This window comes from Microplitis mediator, chromosome 10 (assembly GCF_029852145.1).
Source record: "Microplitis mediator isolate UGA2020A chromosome 10, iyMicMedi2.1, whole genome shotgun sequence".
In the NCBI taxonomy this organism is placed as follows: Eukaryota; Metazoa; Arthropoda; class Insecta; order Hymenoptera; family Braconidae; genus Microplitis; species Microplitis mediator.
In genome coordinates this window covers 4,462,058-4,480,214 of record NC_079978.1, presented here as the reverse complement: position 1 = coordinate 4,480,214, position 18,157 = coordinate 4,462,058, and the positions used below count along the sequence as shown (strand labels likewise).

Genomic DNA, 18,157 nt, shown 5'->3' with positions numbered 1-18,157 from the left:
ATGGTTTTCGATAAACGGGTACTGTACCATTCCAAGCATACGTGTTGACCTATTTTCAAAATAATACCCACCCAAAATCTGTGAAAAAAGGGCACAGTACGATTTCAAGCATGTGTTGATCTATTTTTAATATCACACACTCAAATTTTATGTGCGAATATATGAAACATTTCTGATAAAAGGGTACCGTACTATTTATATTATAAGATATTTTGTCGGGGATATTTTATCTATCGACTATTTAGTCCGAGGATATTTTGTCTATCGGATAAAATGTCTTCGGATATTTTGTCGCGGATAATAAGTGACGGTACTAAACTTTCCTTTGGAATAAATTTCACTCCGAGGGAATTAAATAAATAAACAGTCATGCGGTCCACATTCACTCCGTATTTAATCCGCGTTCATTCCGCAATTTTTTTACAGTGTAATTTAATTTAAATAAATAAATATCGTAATTAACTAACCGAATATGGTTGAAGGGCCGCCAAAACTCCACGGTACGGTCGAACGGCCTTGAACATCGTCCAAATGTTGTTCGAGAATAGCATGAGCGTCTGCATCGGCCAACATTAACGGTGTTTGTCCGGCATAAGTTGCCAATAATGGATCAGCACCATACGACAATAGTAGCCTTACTAATTCAGTAGCACCATTTTCGGCGGCTTCGTGAAGAGGCCTAATTGACAATTCATTTAATTTATTCATTACACATTTACATATTTATTTATTTGATAATTAGTTAGTTTTTTTATTCATATAAATAAATAATTACCTTATTCCGCCGTTAGCGCTCTCACTGACGTTAGCTCCATATGCTAATAATAGTTTTGCGATTTCCAAGTGACCGCGGGAACATGCTTCGTGGAGTGGAGTGTATCCTGCATTATCTTTTGGACTAGGTGCACTACTCAATTTTTCTAAACAATAAGCGGCAACATCCTACAACAAAAAACAATAAATTATTTATATAAATTCAAAGTTAACTTTAATAAATAATAAAAAAATAATTATGATAGTAAAGTTAGCAGACATCTGACAATTTTTAAAACTTCGAAATAGTAAATTAAAATGTTTATAAAATAAAAATAAAAAAATCCATGTTTAGACAATTCAAAATTCAGTACATGGATTTTTAAAAATTCTATTATTTTAATAATTTACTTTTTTCATATGTAAGTAAATAATTGTCGCATGTCTGTTACATTTACACTCATATAATAATTTTATTATGATAAAATTTATTTTTAAACTATCAATTACAACTTTTAAAATTCAGTAAATGAACAATTATAAACTTACAGTATAACCCAGTCGAGCAGCTCGATGTAGAATAGTTTCTCCAACTCCTTTCTTGATAACCCATGTCCTAATTTCGTTTTGAATATCCGCGACACACTCAGCATTCGGTCTTGATATCGCCGGCTAAAATAATAAAACGTCATTAATTATTTTTTATTTAAACTGAGATATTAAAAGTTGAGTAAATTTACTCACTTTTTTACGTTCTTTGGTAGCAGTTTCATCTTTCTTTATCGGTTTTTTCTTTTTACGAATATAGTCAAAGCCAGAGCGGAATTTCCGTCGTCCAGTGCGTAATTTAAGTTTCTTTTTACCCAATATCTCAGTACCGTCATTGTTATCATTATCAGGCTCTTGAATATCCTCCGTTTCATCTTCATCTTGCTCGTCATCTTCCTCGTCATCATCAGCCGGCGCAACGTCGACTTCCTCATCCTCTTCCTTCTTAATTTCTTTCTTTATTTTAATACCGCCTTCAGCACTACCGCTGTTACTATTATTCTTCGTTAATTTACTATTCTTACTTTTATTTACATTAACGTTATCATCTTCGTCGTCGTCATCATCGACTGATTTGTTCATGAGAACCTTACGTCTCTGTACCGTCAGTAAATGACGTTTTGAATTAATAACAGCCTTATTACTTCTCAATATTCCAGCATTACGTAATCTATTAACAACCTTTTGCTTAAATAATTTACTTTTATTACTACTACTGTTACTATTACAATTATCAAGAGTACTTTCTTTAATTTCATCTGTTTGTGAGTCGTCATCCTGGGAGGTATCGCCAGCATGATTTTGCATAGGCGGTGCAGATGCCGGACGATCTTCGCCAAATACTTCTCTGATAGTTGCCTGTTTTTTCATAACTCTAGTTTCAGTACGAGTGCGACTCTTTAAAATAAAAGTTGAAAATTCATTCGGCAGTGCATAATTATTTTTAAACGTGTCGCGAAAATTATTAACAGTCTCTTTACGAAAGTAACCCAACAAATATGAAGATGATGAGGATGATTCATTTGTCGCGTCAATTTGTTTCAACAATTTACTGCTATTATTTTTAGTCGGTGTTTTACTATTATTCCCTTTAACTTTTGAATTACCGGTTGAATTATTATCATTAGCTGTTGCACCAGTTATGAGGGGAGTAAAGCTAGGAGTTGCCAGCAATTCTGGTTCATTACTGCCCTTGGGCAATATTTTACTACTGCTCAAGCTTTTCTCAAACTTATCTTTACATTTTTTCCTACCGTCTTTCTTACCATTTCCACCGACTTTACGCGCCAGTAAATCAATTATTGAATTTGATTCAGACCTTGTTTGCCGGGTTGTTGTCGTTGCAGTTGTTGTTTTAGGCGGACACGATACTGTTGTTGATGATGTGGCTTCCTCATCATCAACAACTTTGCTACCGCCGCCAAGACCTAGACCTAAACCGCTGATACTAAAGCTATAATTTGAATCGACATCACTGTCTGCGGCGGTCGCTGCTTGGATTGTTGTACGTTTACGTAGTAAACAAACATCTGCACTGTCCATTGACAGAGCAGACAGTGCCGGCGAATCGGGATCTAAATCAGGTAATGACGTTGACAAACGATGAAAACGTGAGGGTTTTGATACGCTTATCAAACGCGCTGGCATCCGCAGTGATTTTTTATAAATAAACACTTCTTCTTCCCACCCAGGACGAAAATCGCTCCCATCACCAAACAATGGTTTCGGTTTCGATTTATGTGATACATTATTTTTAGTCGCTTTCTGTGGTTTTTCCTCCTTTATTTTAGTCTCACGTGGACGTAATTTCATACCGTCAGCAACTGAGGCAGAAGCACCGCCGGCAGAACCTTTACCAGCACGTTTACGAGGTCTTAGTCTCTGTGCTACAGTAGATCCACGGCCAAACTCCGTACTTGCGTCACTCTCTTCCTCCTCTTCATCCTCTTCTTCTTCTTCATCATCATCATCATCGTCCTCCTCCTCTTCATCAGCTTCTGCTTCTGCTTCCACTTCTTCTCCTTCCCCTTCTCCGCCTTCGTCACTCGACGACTCACTCGCGCTCGATGATTCTAATTTAATCCTACTACCCCGTCTTACTTGACGTTTTTTCGTAACTATTTCTTCATCACAATCACTATCCTCTTTTTTATTGGACGTCTTTTTTCGTGTCTTACGTTTTACGATCGGCAGCTCGACAGACTCATCATCATCCGTATTATTACAATCTCTTTCATTCACAACCTTTGTTACTGCTACTGCTGCTGCTCCTGTTTTAGATGGACTTTCTTTTTTATCTTTTTTATCCTTTTTAATTTTAACCTCTGATCTTGATTTTGTAACCGTATCCAAACTATCGATTTTACCAGCAACCGCCTTTACTGACTCAGCATTTATTTTATTTTTCGTTTCTACATCGTTGTTTTCGTTTTTCAACGTACTATTCTTTGTAGCCTTAGCCGTCGTCGTCGTCGTCATCGTTGTCGATGCCGTCGTCGTCGTCGTCGTAGATGTAGTAATAGTACTACTACTAGTACTAGTGGTAGTAGTAGTAGAAGTAGCTGTCGTTTCATCGTCATTAATCTCTTTCTTGATGTCCTCAGGTTTTATTACAGCCACTGTTGACGTAACAGTAGTCGGAACTTTATTTTCCTCTTTACGATCACCAATAGTTTTACTAGTACCAGTACTAATATTACTATTTACTGTAGTTTTGCTGGCTGAATTATTAGCTGTAGTAGAAGTATCACCAATTTTTCTTTTCCTACCGCGTTTTTTAACAACAGTTGTATCAGTACTGCCACCACTACGTAATTGTTCAATAAATTTATCACAGGTTGCCGACCAAAATGGATCCATCTCAGCTACATTATCGTTTTCCTTTAATTCTATTTTAACAAGATCGTCGGATGAGGTCATGCCAATACACATCGCATCGTCAAGTGAAACCGGAGGTTGCACTTTAGACAATTGCTTACGATCGCGACGCATTTCCTCGAGTGTTTGACGCTCAAGTACCGGCATTTCACCTTCCGAATCGCTTTCTCGAAAATCAAATACCGAAGTTTCACTCGAGCTGCGGAACCCACTGGCACGTGATGCGACCGTTGCCGCGGATGCTGTTGCTTTAATTGGTGCTGGTGTCGCCGCGGCCTGTGCTGCAGGTATTGTTGCAGCTACGGGCATATTATCGTCGTCTGATCGTGAAAAAAGACGACGTCGGGATGGTAAACATGCTGTTTTTTCACACGTTAATTTTGGCGGACTACCTGCTGATGAAGCAACCGATTGGGGCGTTGATGTCGATGCCACACGTTCGTAATCTGTAATTATTGTTTTTACTTTATTATCAATATACATATGTATATATTTAGTTGTTGATATAATAAATAATAATACAATCTTGATTGTATGATCAGATATTTAATTATAACATGAGAATAAACATGTGTTATTGATGCTCACCATTAGGTGTTGTATCTTGAGATAGTAACACCGGTTTTGATGCAAACTGACCAGTTCCAACCTACACAAAAAAATAATAATAATACATTTATTTTAAATTAACATGTGCATAAATAAAGTTTTTTTTTTTATTTTACTTTTTTTTGTGTTTGAGTACACGGTAAAAAATTTACGGAGTGAACGCGGATCGGATGATTTTTTATTTATTTAATTCCCTCGGAGTGAATTTCACTCCGAAGGGGAGTTTTGGAAAATATTAATTATAAAAAAAATTACTAATATATAGTGAGCTTAGGTCTTTGATATGTTGACATTTATATCGAGTACGGAAACAATTACGAGCTCCCTTTCCATGTATTCACGTATTTTTAAAAATGATTTTTAAAAATTATAAGCAGCTGATAATAAAACTTTCACTGAGTCACAAACTATCGTATGACTTACATTAACCATAACATGAGATAACATTTCATATTGTACTAAAATATAAAATATTCCCATAGAAACTATGTCACTGCTATTCAATAACTTAATATTTTCACTATGTATTATATATATGAATTTATAATTTACTGAGTTACTAAAACGTTTTATAAATTAAAAACATAATATTTCAAGTTTAATTATTAAAACCTGAATGAATTATTTATTGAAATAATTATGTTTCTAATTAACAGCTGTTTCTATTAAATATAAATTTATTTAAGTGTTAAAATTTCGGACCGGAGTGAATGCGGATTGAAATAAAATTCGCGTCACTCCGCTTATAAAAAAAATCCCTATTTACTCCGAATTCACTCTCGATTTTTTACAGTGTAATAAATTTAATCTGTCGATAATAAATTGGAGTATAAATTAATATACCTGCTTTAATTCAGCTTTGGTGCGAATTTTAGCAGCAATCATAGCTGCAAGGCTATCGTCCTTGTGAATTTGATTTTCAAGTTCTCTGGGACCCAAAAGTGCCTCTTTACCCGCGGGTAAAGTAGCCGATGAATTAACTCTCGAAGCGTACAAGCTGCGGGGAGTTTCTTGAGTGATTGAGTCTACTGCCCTTGGCACATGGAACTTATAATGCGGCGGTGTATTGCTATTACGCTCGAGTAAACTTGCTGCTGTAAACGGCGATAGATTATGTCTGCCTATGTTTGTTTTGGGTTCAACCGGTGCCACAACCTGCAACAATAAATAACAAATTTTCTTACCCATTTATTTATTTATTTAAAGATTTAGTTTATCAAATATAATTCAAAATTAATAAATAAATTACCTTGTTTTGAAAACTTTGTTGGCTATGATTAACCAGAATAGGCTGCTGACTGTTATTGAGCTGTTCCTCTCGCTGTTGTTTATTCTCAAGGCTATTTCTCAATAAGCTGAGTACCCGTTTGTCTGCGCCGGTATTACTCGTAGGTTGATCCAGCGATTGCGGTGATAGATTGAGGTAAGGTGATTTCAGACCCTGACGCGGATAACCAGTAGAAGGATAAGCCGTTTGACTAGCTGTCGGTTGCCCCGAGGACTGAGCCGCGCTCATATGAGACGACTTTTCACCCGAATGAGGAGACATTGTACTGTTGTTATTGTTGTTACTATTACTGCTGTAGGGTATAGCATTTGAATCTCTTGGGAGTTTAGTGGACTCAGTGTAAGTCCGTTTATCACAGAAAGCCGGGTGTTTCTTTGGTGGTGCCGGACAAACAGGATTGTCCCTTTGGTTAAAAGAAGACGGCGCCACCAGTGTTCCATTTGGCATCGCCCGCGGCAAGGTCGCATCATGTCTTTTCTGTTGCTCGTGCAGTATACGTGCTTTCTCTAGCTTTTGTTGCAACTCTTTGTCAATAATCATTTTCCAATTTTCCGGACGCGGCTGTTTGGCCTCGCTTGCGCCAGTTTCACTGCCACCCATCGACATCGATTCGCCGGGACGTTTTGCAGCAACTCGATCACGTGTCGCCGACGGTACACTCGACGGATAATGATGATGAGGAGGAGGCCCGTGGGGATGAGAGTGAGGATGTGAGTGTGAGTGTGGATGTGGATGTGAATGTGGATGTGGATGATGATAAGAAGGTTGGTGAGGATGTTGTTGCTGTTTATTTCTACTATCCATATAATACTTATTATCGGACGGCGGGTAATCATGAACCGGCAATGCCGGTGGTCTGGCTGGATCGGCTGTTGCAGTGTATCTACTGAATGACGAGCGTGAACTATTTGATGAGTCGCTGTTAATCGTTGAATAAGATGATGTTAAGGGTCCTTTGTTGTCGTACAATGGAGTACCGGTGGGCAGTGAAGTCTTCTTAAAAGTTGACATGTGAGGTAAGGGCACAGAATTTGAGTGCTGAGATGGTTGCGGTACGTACAACTGCTGTTGAGATGAGCTGCGACGCATTGGACTTTCCATCATGTGATTAGATTGTTGTTGACTTAGCTGTTGAGATGGTAGCGGTAGTGGCTGATGATGATGATGATGACGTTGCAGCGGCGCGGAGTTAAAGTTGGGAAGAAAGTCGACTTTGGGCGCACAAACAGGCATTTGTGGGGTCGACGGCCGTAAACTCGAAGCAACGGGGTTTCTTCTCGAGTCATACGTAACGTAAGGAGTTACTCCGGCTGGTTGAACTGGTGGTGGGAGCATGTTATTTCTACCAACAGTGGTTCTCGAATTACTGCTGCTACTTGAACTGCTAACTTGCTTGTCCGCGGAGCCATTATCCAAGTCATCGCGGGCAGTCGAGTCCGCTGATGTTTTTATAGTCTTGACAGATAAGTCGAGTGGTGATTCGCGTTTCCGCAGAGGTAATCCGTTTACTTGAAGCGAGCTTGGTGGTGGTGTTGATCTTATCCCACTCACTGCCGATTGGCTGCTTGTCGGTGGCAATGAATTTCCATACGAGTATTCTTTGTAAGTATAATTATCAGTCGTATTAGAAACTGACGATGAGGCTGATGCTGACGATGAAGACGATGGTGGATGATGGTAAGCACCAGTGGTTCTTGATGTTGGATCGGAAGACGGACGTGCGTGTACTGTTGTAACGGCGGACGGCGCTGAAGAACGATCTGGCACACCAATTGATGTAACTGTTGTGCTAGAATTCCCATGGTGACTCGGTGCTACAGTTGTCGCGTAATTCCTGTAACTTGATCCACTGTATGACGTATTTATATTATTATTATTATTATTATTATAATTGGAGCTTGTGGTAGTAGCCGAATGAATGACGCTTGATGACGAGTTTAATTGATAGTCTGACGTAGGTACTCCTCTGGGAGAATGTGCCGTCGACTGTGATACTGAACTGTTTCCACTGCCGCTACTAATGGTATTTTTATTATTATTATTAATACTACTACTACTACTCGGTACAATCATGGGTGCACGTTGTCGTGAAATAGTTTGAGCTTTACCAATAGCTTCTCTCGAGTTTCTATTTGAGTGGTAAGACGATACCGCAGCAATGGGTAAATTGTGCGTGTTGGTATTTCGCTGAACCACTGCCGGCATACGGTATGAATTACTATTATTATTATTATAAGATGTAATTTGATTAGCTGGAATCGTAATATTTCGTTTTGGATCAATAGTACCACCATTGTAAACACCAGCTGATTTATTGGGCGATGTTAGATAAGGCGAAACGCCATTTACATGATTGCCGGTAGAGCTCGTCGATGCTGGTGGCAGAGGAGGTGGTGGAGGTTGATTCAACGATTGTTGAGCATACTGTTGTTGTTGCTGCTGCTGCTGCTGGTGATGTTGCTGTTGGTGCTGGGATCGCGATGTTGATTGAGAATAAACGCCGCTCTGTGAATTCTTCTGATAGGAATGATACGAAGACTGATGCTGCTGCTGCTGCTGATGCGGCGAATAAGCGCTGGCAGGATAATTGGCTGAAGGCGGTCGATGATGTTGCTGCGACACGGCTGTAAGTCCGTACGGATGAGCTGGTGAGCGTGTTGGTAGCGGCGGGGGTGGATAGGTTGGCGAATGAGGCTGAAAGTTGCCGGTATTGTGGGGCGAGGGTGTGGTATTATGATGGTGAGGAGAGGGAGTATGATGATGGGGTGAGGGGGTGTGGTGATGGGGTGAGGGAGTTGTATGGTGAGGGGAAATGGCGTTGTGTGGGTTGTGCACAACTGTAACGTGCGGTGATTGTCGCTGTGGTGATGGACTGGCATGATGATTCGATTCGTGAGGTGAAGCCGCCGTTGCTGTATGATAATTCGATGTTGTTGACGACGACGACGACGATGATGATGTGGATGATGACGAGGGTGGTAGCATTTGTTGTTGATTTACCATTGAATTGTGAGACGAAGGAGGATGAGTAGACGGATAGGGATTTGTCACTCGGGGATAGGAGTTTGAGGTGATATGGGATGACGTGCTCATTCGACTAGGGTGTTGGTTTTGCAGGTGTTGTTGTTGCTGCTGTTGTTGTTGTTGGTGTTGGTGTTGATGATGATGAGGCGCCGCGTGTGCGGAGGACAGAGACGGAGGCGGTGGAACCGAAGCCACTGGCAAATGCGGAGACGGTATGTGCCCCGGATGATTGTGTGAGGAAGGAATGTGACTTTGACTGCCGTTTCGTGGACTGCAAGGATTTGAGGAGGCCGCTATAACGGAATGCGTACCATCCAATGGATGATGTAATGATGACGGCTGGTTGTGAGAATTTTGTGGCAGTCCTGGACGGTTTGACTGGTCGCGATTGTTTGTTCCTTGATACGTTGAATAATTAGACGCTTGATGCTGCTGTTGATCTTGAAGTCTATGATGATCCGTATCAGCATTACTTTGCGGCGGTCGTTGATGTTGTTGTTGTTGTTGTTGTTGTTGCTGTGGTGGTTGTTGTTGTTGCTGTTGAATTGGAGCCACTGAAGGCGTAGAAGTAGCCGTTTGTGGCGATTGATAAATACTGCTCTGCGAGAAAGGGGCTGGAGCACTTTTAGTAATATCCGGATGATGATAACGTGGATAATATTGTGTCCGTTGTGCTACTGCTGCTGCGGCGGCGACAGCAGCTATCGGAGCGGAAGGCGGACGTTCACCACCAGTAGTAGTAGGTGACTGGTGATGATGATTATGATTGTGATGATAATTCGAGTGTGAATTAAACATCTCAGAGGCCCGATACGACGAGGATCTCGGTACAGTATTGAGCTGCTGATAGACAGGCGGTGAATGTGGTGGTTTAAGTGGTGGCTCAAGTTGGTGTAATTGAGGGGACGGACTTGCGGCAATAATATTTTGCGATTGAGGCCTACTTGGTGGTTGCATTTCCGTTAAACTTGTATTGGGACTGGCTGTGCGCTCGGGTCCCCCGTCGTCGGGCCTCGTGTCTGGTACCTCGACACGCGTCGGTTGAGGTGGATACGGCTCGACAATTGACCGTAACTCATTTGGATTTGCTGATGAACTCCAGTACGAATCAGTGTCCCTATTATCCGTCCCGATTGTTGATTTATTCTCGTCGTACCTTGAATCACTCGAGGTCGTTTTAGAATGCTGTTGGCTCGTATAGCCATTACTCTCGTTATTTTGACCCGATGATGACGACAACGATGACGACGATGAGGATGACGGTGGTACTGTTGTTGTACTTGGCGCGGGCAGTCCCTGAAAGTACTGGCGAGCCCCCTCTAACACGTTCGTGAAACTCACATCCATGTCACGCCGACTCACGGATCTGTTGACAAAAATAGATAACAATTATTACCTTAAATTATCGTTATTGTCAATAAAAAAAAAATTTTTTTAAATTAACAACATAAGGCGTCAAAAGGGGGATATTATTTGAAAGATGATGGACATTATATTAATGTCTATTAGTTGGTCATAACATGGGTCATGTTGAGAGATAATTTCTGGTGACATGTGGGCATTGTTATATACGCTGTAATAAACCAGAGGAAGATAAGAAGAAGAACGTGTGTGTGTATGTGTGGGTATGATATGAGATCGATCGATCTATGTGTGTAGAATCACAAGCGTATAGTACACAGCATGTATATATACAGGGTCGAGTGGTGGTCGGAATTGTAACACGGGGGGTGCACTGCCGAAAGATAGTTTCTCACGAGACAGACAACTGGTGCCATGGTCGCGTCAGGCAACATTAATCTTCATCCTCTTGTATTTGTCTTGTCGTGTTCACGCAAGCTTCCACTGTATACTCTTAGTATTACTATCCTTTATTTTCTTTCTCGTTATATTACCCACACACACACACACACACACACACTTACTATTATACCTCGCGTTTACTCGCTCACGCTGCTTTATCCACCTCTCACATCACACTCCGCTACACGTCGCTACTCCCGCAACCTGCTATACTCTTTTATTTCACTTTGGGACACACTTTCGACCACGAGAATTTCACTTTATTAATCGCGTCGCTTCGGTTTGCCAGATATAACATCATCTATAGGATTACGGGAGTCTCAATCGATCTGTCTAAAAAAATATCTACTCATAATTATATTTATTAATATTTAAATTTCATGAATTAAAAATACTGTGAAGTAGTTGCTAACTTCTATGAAAGAGTAACTCGATTTTAAAGCAAAGTTTGCTTGAATAAGTGAACGTGTTTTGTGTGAGATTAAATACTACGAGTATATAAATATAACGTATATAAAAAAAACGTACATGTATACTTTAAAACGTTAAATCCTTTTTGGGCTGGTTTATTTATGAGCTTATTATCGTCCTTTAATTATTTTTTTTTTTTATAACAACCGATCGTAATTTTTTTGTTGAAAAAAAAAGTTTATGATAACAATCTAAATGACTGCTCAACTAAAGCTCATCTCGTTAACTATACACGCTTATACTTTTGTGTGACTTTCAACCCTCGAGTGTGTGACACGCTTTCACTTGGTTAAACTCGGTATAACTTGTTTGTTTTTTATTTCATTTAATTTTATTTTGTTTAACGTTATTCATTTTTATTATATCTTTTTTTTTAAGCTTTTATTCTACTACCTCTGCTTCCATTTAATTAAATACGAAATAATTTCACAGTTAACAAAACAAAGAGAACGAGCCGCTCAATGGTTCATTTAATTTTTGACGGGTATTTATTTTTATTAAAAAGATAAATAAATAATAATAATTCACTTTTAAATGTTTATATATTAATTAATCTCTTGTTTTTTATGCAAACACTTTTGTGTATATATTATTAAACTCTGTTTTTTTGCAATAATTGATCTAATTAACTGTGGTTTGTTACTTCATATATATTTGTGTGGAACACTTGCGATAATAAATTAAAGACTAAGAGTTAATTTGTGTAAATAAGATAAATTTGAATTAAGAAAAAAATAAAAGGATAAGAATAAAAGCCGCGAAAAAGATGAAAACACCGAAGTAGGGTATAAAAATAAAAATAATACGAAGAAGTTGTCGACAGCTCGATTTATCTTACGTTTCAATGGCCGACGTATCGAACTGCCAATCGTGTTGCGGTTCATTGAGACGTACATAGTACTCTGGAGTTGGTATACATCGGCGTAGCGGGATATAGTAGTAACCAGTAGAGTAGACCAAAGTAGTACATATATATCTATATATATATATATATAGATAGATAGATAGATAGAGAACGCGAGAAAGCCGTCGATATGAACGGAAGTTGTGTGATAGAAGGGTGTGAATAGGAAGCGAGAAATCCATGAGTTATCATAAAGTCATAGAGAAAAAGATATTTATCTTATCTATGCCGACAACGTTTTACTGTACATACTCGAGAATTGTTTTATTATTTATTTAAACTTTAAATTACATTTGAATTTGAGCGGGATAGCAATAAACATAAGGATTATTTGAGTTTATAACATGGATAACAGTCGGCGGAAGTTAACAATTGAATTAAAAAACTGTATTAAATTGTTTGAAAAGCTCGTCATTATAACAACTGAAAAGCCAGAAAGTAAAGTACACAATCTCGACGATTCAATAGTAGAACGAGCGAAACGCGCGTCGACAATTTTGTTTAAAACGAACGAGGCAACGGATACTTTGTGCTAAAATAAACGGATAGACATATAGATAAAGGCCAAAAGAGAAAAGAGACGGGGATAAAAATAAAAAAAAAAACGCTAAAAAAACAAAAAAATATTTCTTGTAGTTCGACTTTGAAATCTAGCTTTAGTCTGTGGGGAAATCAACTTGAAGAGACAGTAAAACAGATAAAAGAGACAAAATGATCAAGATTTACGTTTTTATTTTTTACTTTTTTATTGTTTTTTTTTTTTTAGCGTGTTTATGGTGAAGTAAATTGCCGGGTAAAAATCAATATGAGGTTTTTAATGTTGATAAAAAAAAAATAAACAAAAATTTGTCGTAAAGAAAATGTTGTCAGTGTAAGATTTTAGATGAGGAGTCTTAATACTTTGGTTTTGCGGTTGTGACTCGGTGAAAACGGGTTTGTCTAGACAAGTTTGACTATGTTGTCGAGTGAATTGCCGAGCCGGCATTGCAATAAGACTAATGGGAGTAGTAAAGGATGTCCACAGACACAAGACTTATACTACTCAGTTAAACTCCCTGACCCACTCTAACATCAGGTTCTCTGCGGCTGATGTTGGCTGACTGGCTGACTGGCTGCTTCTGATGATGCTGAGCTCCATACTGAGATATCGCCGTGCAAATATTCTTGCCTCTTTCTCCCTATCTCCCTTCTGTCTTTCTCAGAGCCAGTCAAGTTAATTTAAGTGATTTATAAACACCTTATACAGATAAATTAACATTTTTTTATCCGCGGTTTATTTATCTTTAATTTACATATGACAGTACGTAAAATCAAAAATAATTTTACTTTTTTCGGCAATAAATTATCATGGAAATTTCGTGCAGTCAATTGAAAAGTAAATTACTCTGATAGTTAATTTTTTATTTATCATTAAAGAGCAATAAAGAAATTTAATATCAACGAATAGGAAGTGTAACGAGTGTGAAAAGACTAACGTTAATCACGCTTGGTAGATATATAAGAGCAGATGAGAATGTAAGCTGAAGATTTTCAAAGAAACTTATTGGTGTACTGAGCAAAGAATGATCTATATGACACTATATGTCGGTGAAATTCTTCATTCCTTTCTTTACTGTTCAACTACTACTTCTACTGCTATACTACTTGTACTACTTCTATTAAAATTATCTAACTATGTATACTACTTCTGTATTCTCAAGTCGTTTAAAGACGAGACTCATGACAACCAACTCTTACAGTCCCGTTTCATTTCTCACACTCGATGATTTATTACAACCAAACTTTTCAGAATATATTAGCAAAAAAAAAAAAAAATAATGTATGATAGTAAAACAAAAACAAAAGCTAAATAAATTTTAGTCATCGTGATGTATGAAAGGGAAAAAGCTGAAGGAGTATTTAAGCTAAAAGATTTGATTGTTTCGGTGTGTATAGTGAGTGAGGTATTTGGTTTTTTAAAAATAGTGAAAAAAGACCACAGTGTAAAGTGTTGAGTTAATCGTGGAGAGCTCGATTTTATTCTTAAACCTCTTGTTGTCCGGGATAACGACCCTCTTGAGACGGAACGCGCGCTGGGTGGCAATGGGGTCACGAGAGTGAAGTTTAAGTAATGCTGAAAGAAAGAGCCAAAGAAATGAGGGTGTCGCTGCACATAGGTATAGAGTATACGCTCTTAGAGGGTGGTAGAGGATGGAAAATAACTCTGGAATATAACTCTAAGTCATTATGTTAAAATAAAAAACGTCTGTCATTTTTCTTAAATGGATACGCCGTGTTTTTATAAAGTAAATTTTTCATATTTTTATAAAACTTTGCATTGTCAAGCTTTGAATTTTTATTAATTTTATTCAAGAAGATGAAATTTTATTTAAAGTTATTCTGTTATAATTTCATAAAATTAGGAAAATATTTCTTAATTAACAGCTCCTCATAATAAATGTCAAGTGTCATTAGCACATTGGTGCTAATGACAAACTATCTCTTAGCGAAATATATACATATATAATATATCAAAGGAAGTATTTGGATATAATGGCAAACGACAGAAGGGAAATTACCCGACATTAAAGGTAAAGGTAATTTGACGAGGATTATCATCGGAATTTTCACTCGGTTGTCATAGACATACAGCAGCTGACATCAGACACTCGACAACATCCGTTCTTTCTTTTTTTTTCACTCCAACTACTAACATGCGGAAGTATAATGGCAATAATAAGAACAGTAAAATAAAAATAAACATAAAAAAAAGAGTTATACAACAGTATACGGCGCTTCATCATCCGTCGCTATTCATTCTTTTTTATTCACAATGACGCCGGTCATTTGGTGAAAAGCCTTGAGACATTCTCCATGGCTTTGCTACTGTTACCGTACTTTTACCTTTAAACTATTGTTACTATACTTAAAAAAATATAAATAAATATAACAAGTACTCAAGGTCTTGTCGACTAATTTCTCAAGTATTCTTTTGAATATGAATTATTATTGCCTACCTGTTAACATAAATTTCATACTTCGTTCTCTTTATTTTTATTTTTCGTTACTATTTTTTTATTTTTATTTTTTCATAACAAAATAATTCAACGATTGATCGCGTGTTTATTTGAATATTTCTTTTTGCCTCAAGTACATCATGGAATATTGAAGATTGGAAATAAAAAAAAAAACCAATATAAAACTTCAACGTTCCCGAGTGTGGAAAATATAGATTCCAGTGTTTTATATATGTATATATATGTATATATATACTGTAACAACTTAGACCGCATGTTCTCGTTGTCAGACGATCGATGCCCGAGTTCACGTAGGTGGAGTATTCGTTCATTTAATTTCCTGCCCGCGTACCCAAGACACCTACACTTATGCGGCGAACCAAATCACGGCTAGTGCTGCCCGATACCAGCATATAGTCTTCTCTTCTCTACTACACTCGATGTTTTCATCGGAATAATTATAATCAAGGCCGCGGTCTGGGACATTGCCTTCCTCACCAATACATTGTTTTTCCATCAATATTTTTTTCCACTTTTTCCAAGTCTTTCGACGAGTTGAGAACTCTTTAAAGCTATTTTTCTTTAAAAAAAAAAAATTCAAAGCTTTCCCACATTATGCTTTATTTATATTTGAGTATTTTATCAAGCATCAAAAACCGCAAAATAGTAAACAAACTTAATATGATAATATACTAAATAAATAAGTTTTAAAAGTAGTTTTTAAGTTTGTAACAAAACTACTAAAATAATAATAATAATGATAAAAATAAAAATAAAAGTGAGTGTATAATAAAAAGAGTAGGATAATAAATTTCTGTGTTCACCGTGATTTGCGAGCTAGCACGCTCACACACAGCAGCACCCGGGGCGTTACGAGCCGCGTATATATATAGTATACATATATATACTTTATAAACGGGAGTGTAGAACGAAACAGGGATACGCGCGCGGGATTCGATCATGCAAATCGTCGACAAATATGCGCAGGTAGATAAAGAACAAAAGGGAATAAGAATTATTGGCAAAGAAAGCAGAGTATATGTAAAAGATGTAAGACTATATATTGAGTAAATGAATATGTGTATATATTTAGTATGGATATATAGACGGGGAATAATTTATTTTTTTTTATTTATTATAAAAAAATAGATATAATGAAAATAAAAAAGCGATAGAGGAAAAAAAATATCAGGGCGTTCGATAAAGAGAGTCGTCGACCTCTCACCGACGACTTTCTTACCTTCTTTTCGTCTTTACTTTGTTCTTATTCTTATTTTTTGTCATTTTTCTATCTACCTATCTGCACTACGATTTTATTGCACGTCTGTTACGGCAAGAGAGAGACCCCTGTCGGACGTGAGAAGTTGAAGCACTGAAAAGACCATGACGACGACGCGGACAAGGACAACGTGGTTATGACGTCGACGCGCGAGTATATATAGTTTTAAATCGAAAAGAAATTTTGCCGCAGGGATACTTACTTTGCTTTCGCTTTGTCTCTTACCATTATCTTTATCTTTGTCTTATCATTTTATACCAAATTAAAATTTTAATTTCATCTAATTAAATTTTACTTTTTAAAATTTGTTACAATTTTTTTTTTTTAATGCAGAAAATTTTTTTGGGCCGTTAATAAATTGCTCTTTGTTTTTGTTCTTTTTTTAAGTGCGCGTAAAGTTTTAAACAATAGAGCAGTTTGTATTTATAAAATTCTATTCATAAAATATCAAGGGAAAAATTTATAATGCACTTAAAAGAGAATGTTGAGTATACAGGATAATTAATAAACTATTGTTTTTATCATTATTATTGTTATTAATTGACAAAGTTTATTACAGTTTAACTTGTTGGCATTTAAATTGTATTTAAATATAATTAAATTGCATAACAACGAATCACTCGACGCTACAAATTAAATTAAAATTTTCCATAATAAATAGACGTAATAATAACAAAATAATTATTTATTATTTAAGTATAATTTTAGAACACCTGTAGGTCAATTGTACATCGCTAACTGGCTTTAATTGTATTATATGTAAATTATATACAAATATTATATTTATAGTAACCAGTGATGGTAATTAGCCGAATAGATTATTTAATTAAAGATATGTTGAGTTAATTTTGAATTTATATTGATAATTTACTGGTCGATGATAAACTATAGGAATAGGTAGTAGAGAATGATTAATAGATAAAAAGTATTTGCTAGAGTAGATACAATTTGTGTTAAATAGATGTTTACGTTAATAATGCAGTAATGATTACGCGAATCTGTAGTGAATTGTTTGCGCAATCCTTAACTACACAGACGAGGAAATACACAGGTAAGATAAAATTTGAGATGGTGGTTTCAGCTGGCAGTAAGCCAACTACACGGTTACACATGCCTTCTAATGTAAGATGTGAGTCAGTCTTTTAGTTTATACTCTCTTTTCTCTACTTTAATCTCTGTTGGTATTTATTTTAAAATGTTAAAGCTTCCGAAACTTTTTGTTTTTATTATTTTTTCTGGTTAGTAATTTTGCTTTATTTTTAACCCTACTATTTTGGCTTTTATACTCTTTGAACGCACATATTTTGGCAGACCAAGTTGTAATTTATTCAAGTTTATTTTGTTCAATTAAATTTCATTTTTAAATAGATCTAGAATTATTTTTTATAGTGAATTATTTATTTTTTGAGGTAATACAGAGAAAAGAGAATATAAATAGATAAAATATATCAGAGTAAAAAGATTTATAAGTTTTCAATCATGTGAGACTGTTTTATGATGTTTTAAAATGGTGCAAATAATATCATAAATCGAAATCGTACACAGATAAAACTTTTTTTCTTTACTTCATCCCTTGAGAAAGAAAAGAACGGGATAGGGATTTA

The 18,157-nt window shown here is 36.7% G+C and overlaps 1 protein-coding gene across 2 annotated transcripts in view; it reads right to left on the bottom strand.

The window, feature by feature from the left end:
• LOC130676453 (serine-rich adhesin for platelets-like) overlaps nt 1-18,157 on the bottom strand; it is a 123,797-nt gene that overhangs the window by 3,870 nt on the left and 101,770 nt on the right. For both annotated transcript variants that reach the window (XM_057482663.1, XM_057482664.1), the window contains exons 4-10: nt 6,038-10,466; nt 5,632-5,943; nt 4,768-4,828; nt 1,498-4,625; nt 1,303-1,425; nt 776-942; nt 468-679 (exon numbers count right to left, since the gene is read on the bottom strand). In XM_057482663.1, coding sequence (XP_057338646.1) covers nt 468-679; nt 776-942; nt 1,303-1,425; nt 1,498-4,625; nt 4,768-4,828; nt 5,632-5,943; nt 6,038-10,447 — 8,413 coding nt within the window. In that variant the 5' untranslated portion in view covers nt 10,448-10,466. The remainder of the gene's footprint in view (nt 1-467; nt 680-775; nt 943-1,302; nt 1,426-1,497; nt 4,626-4,767; nt 4,829-5,631; nt 5,944-6,037; nt 10,467-18,157) is intronic.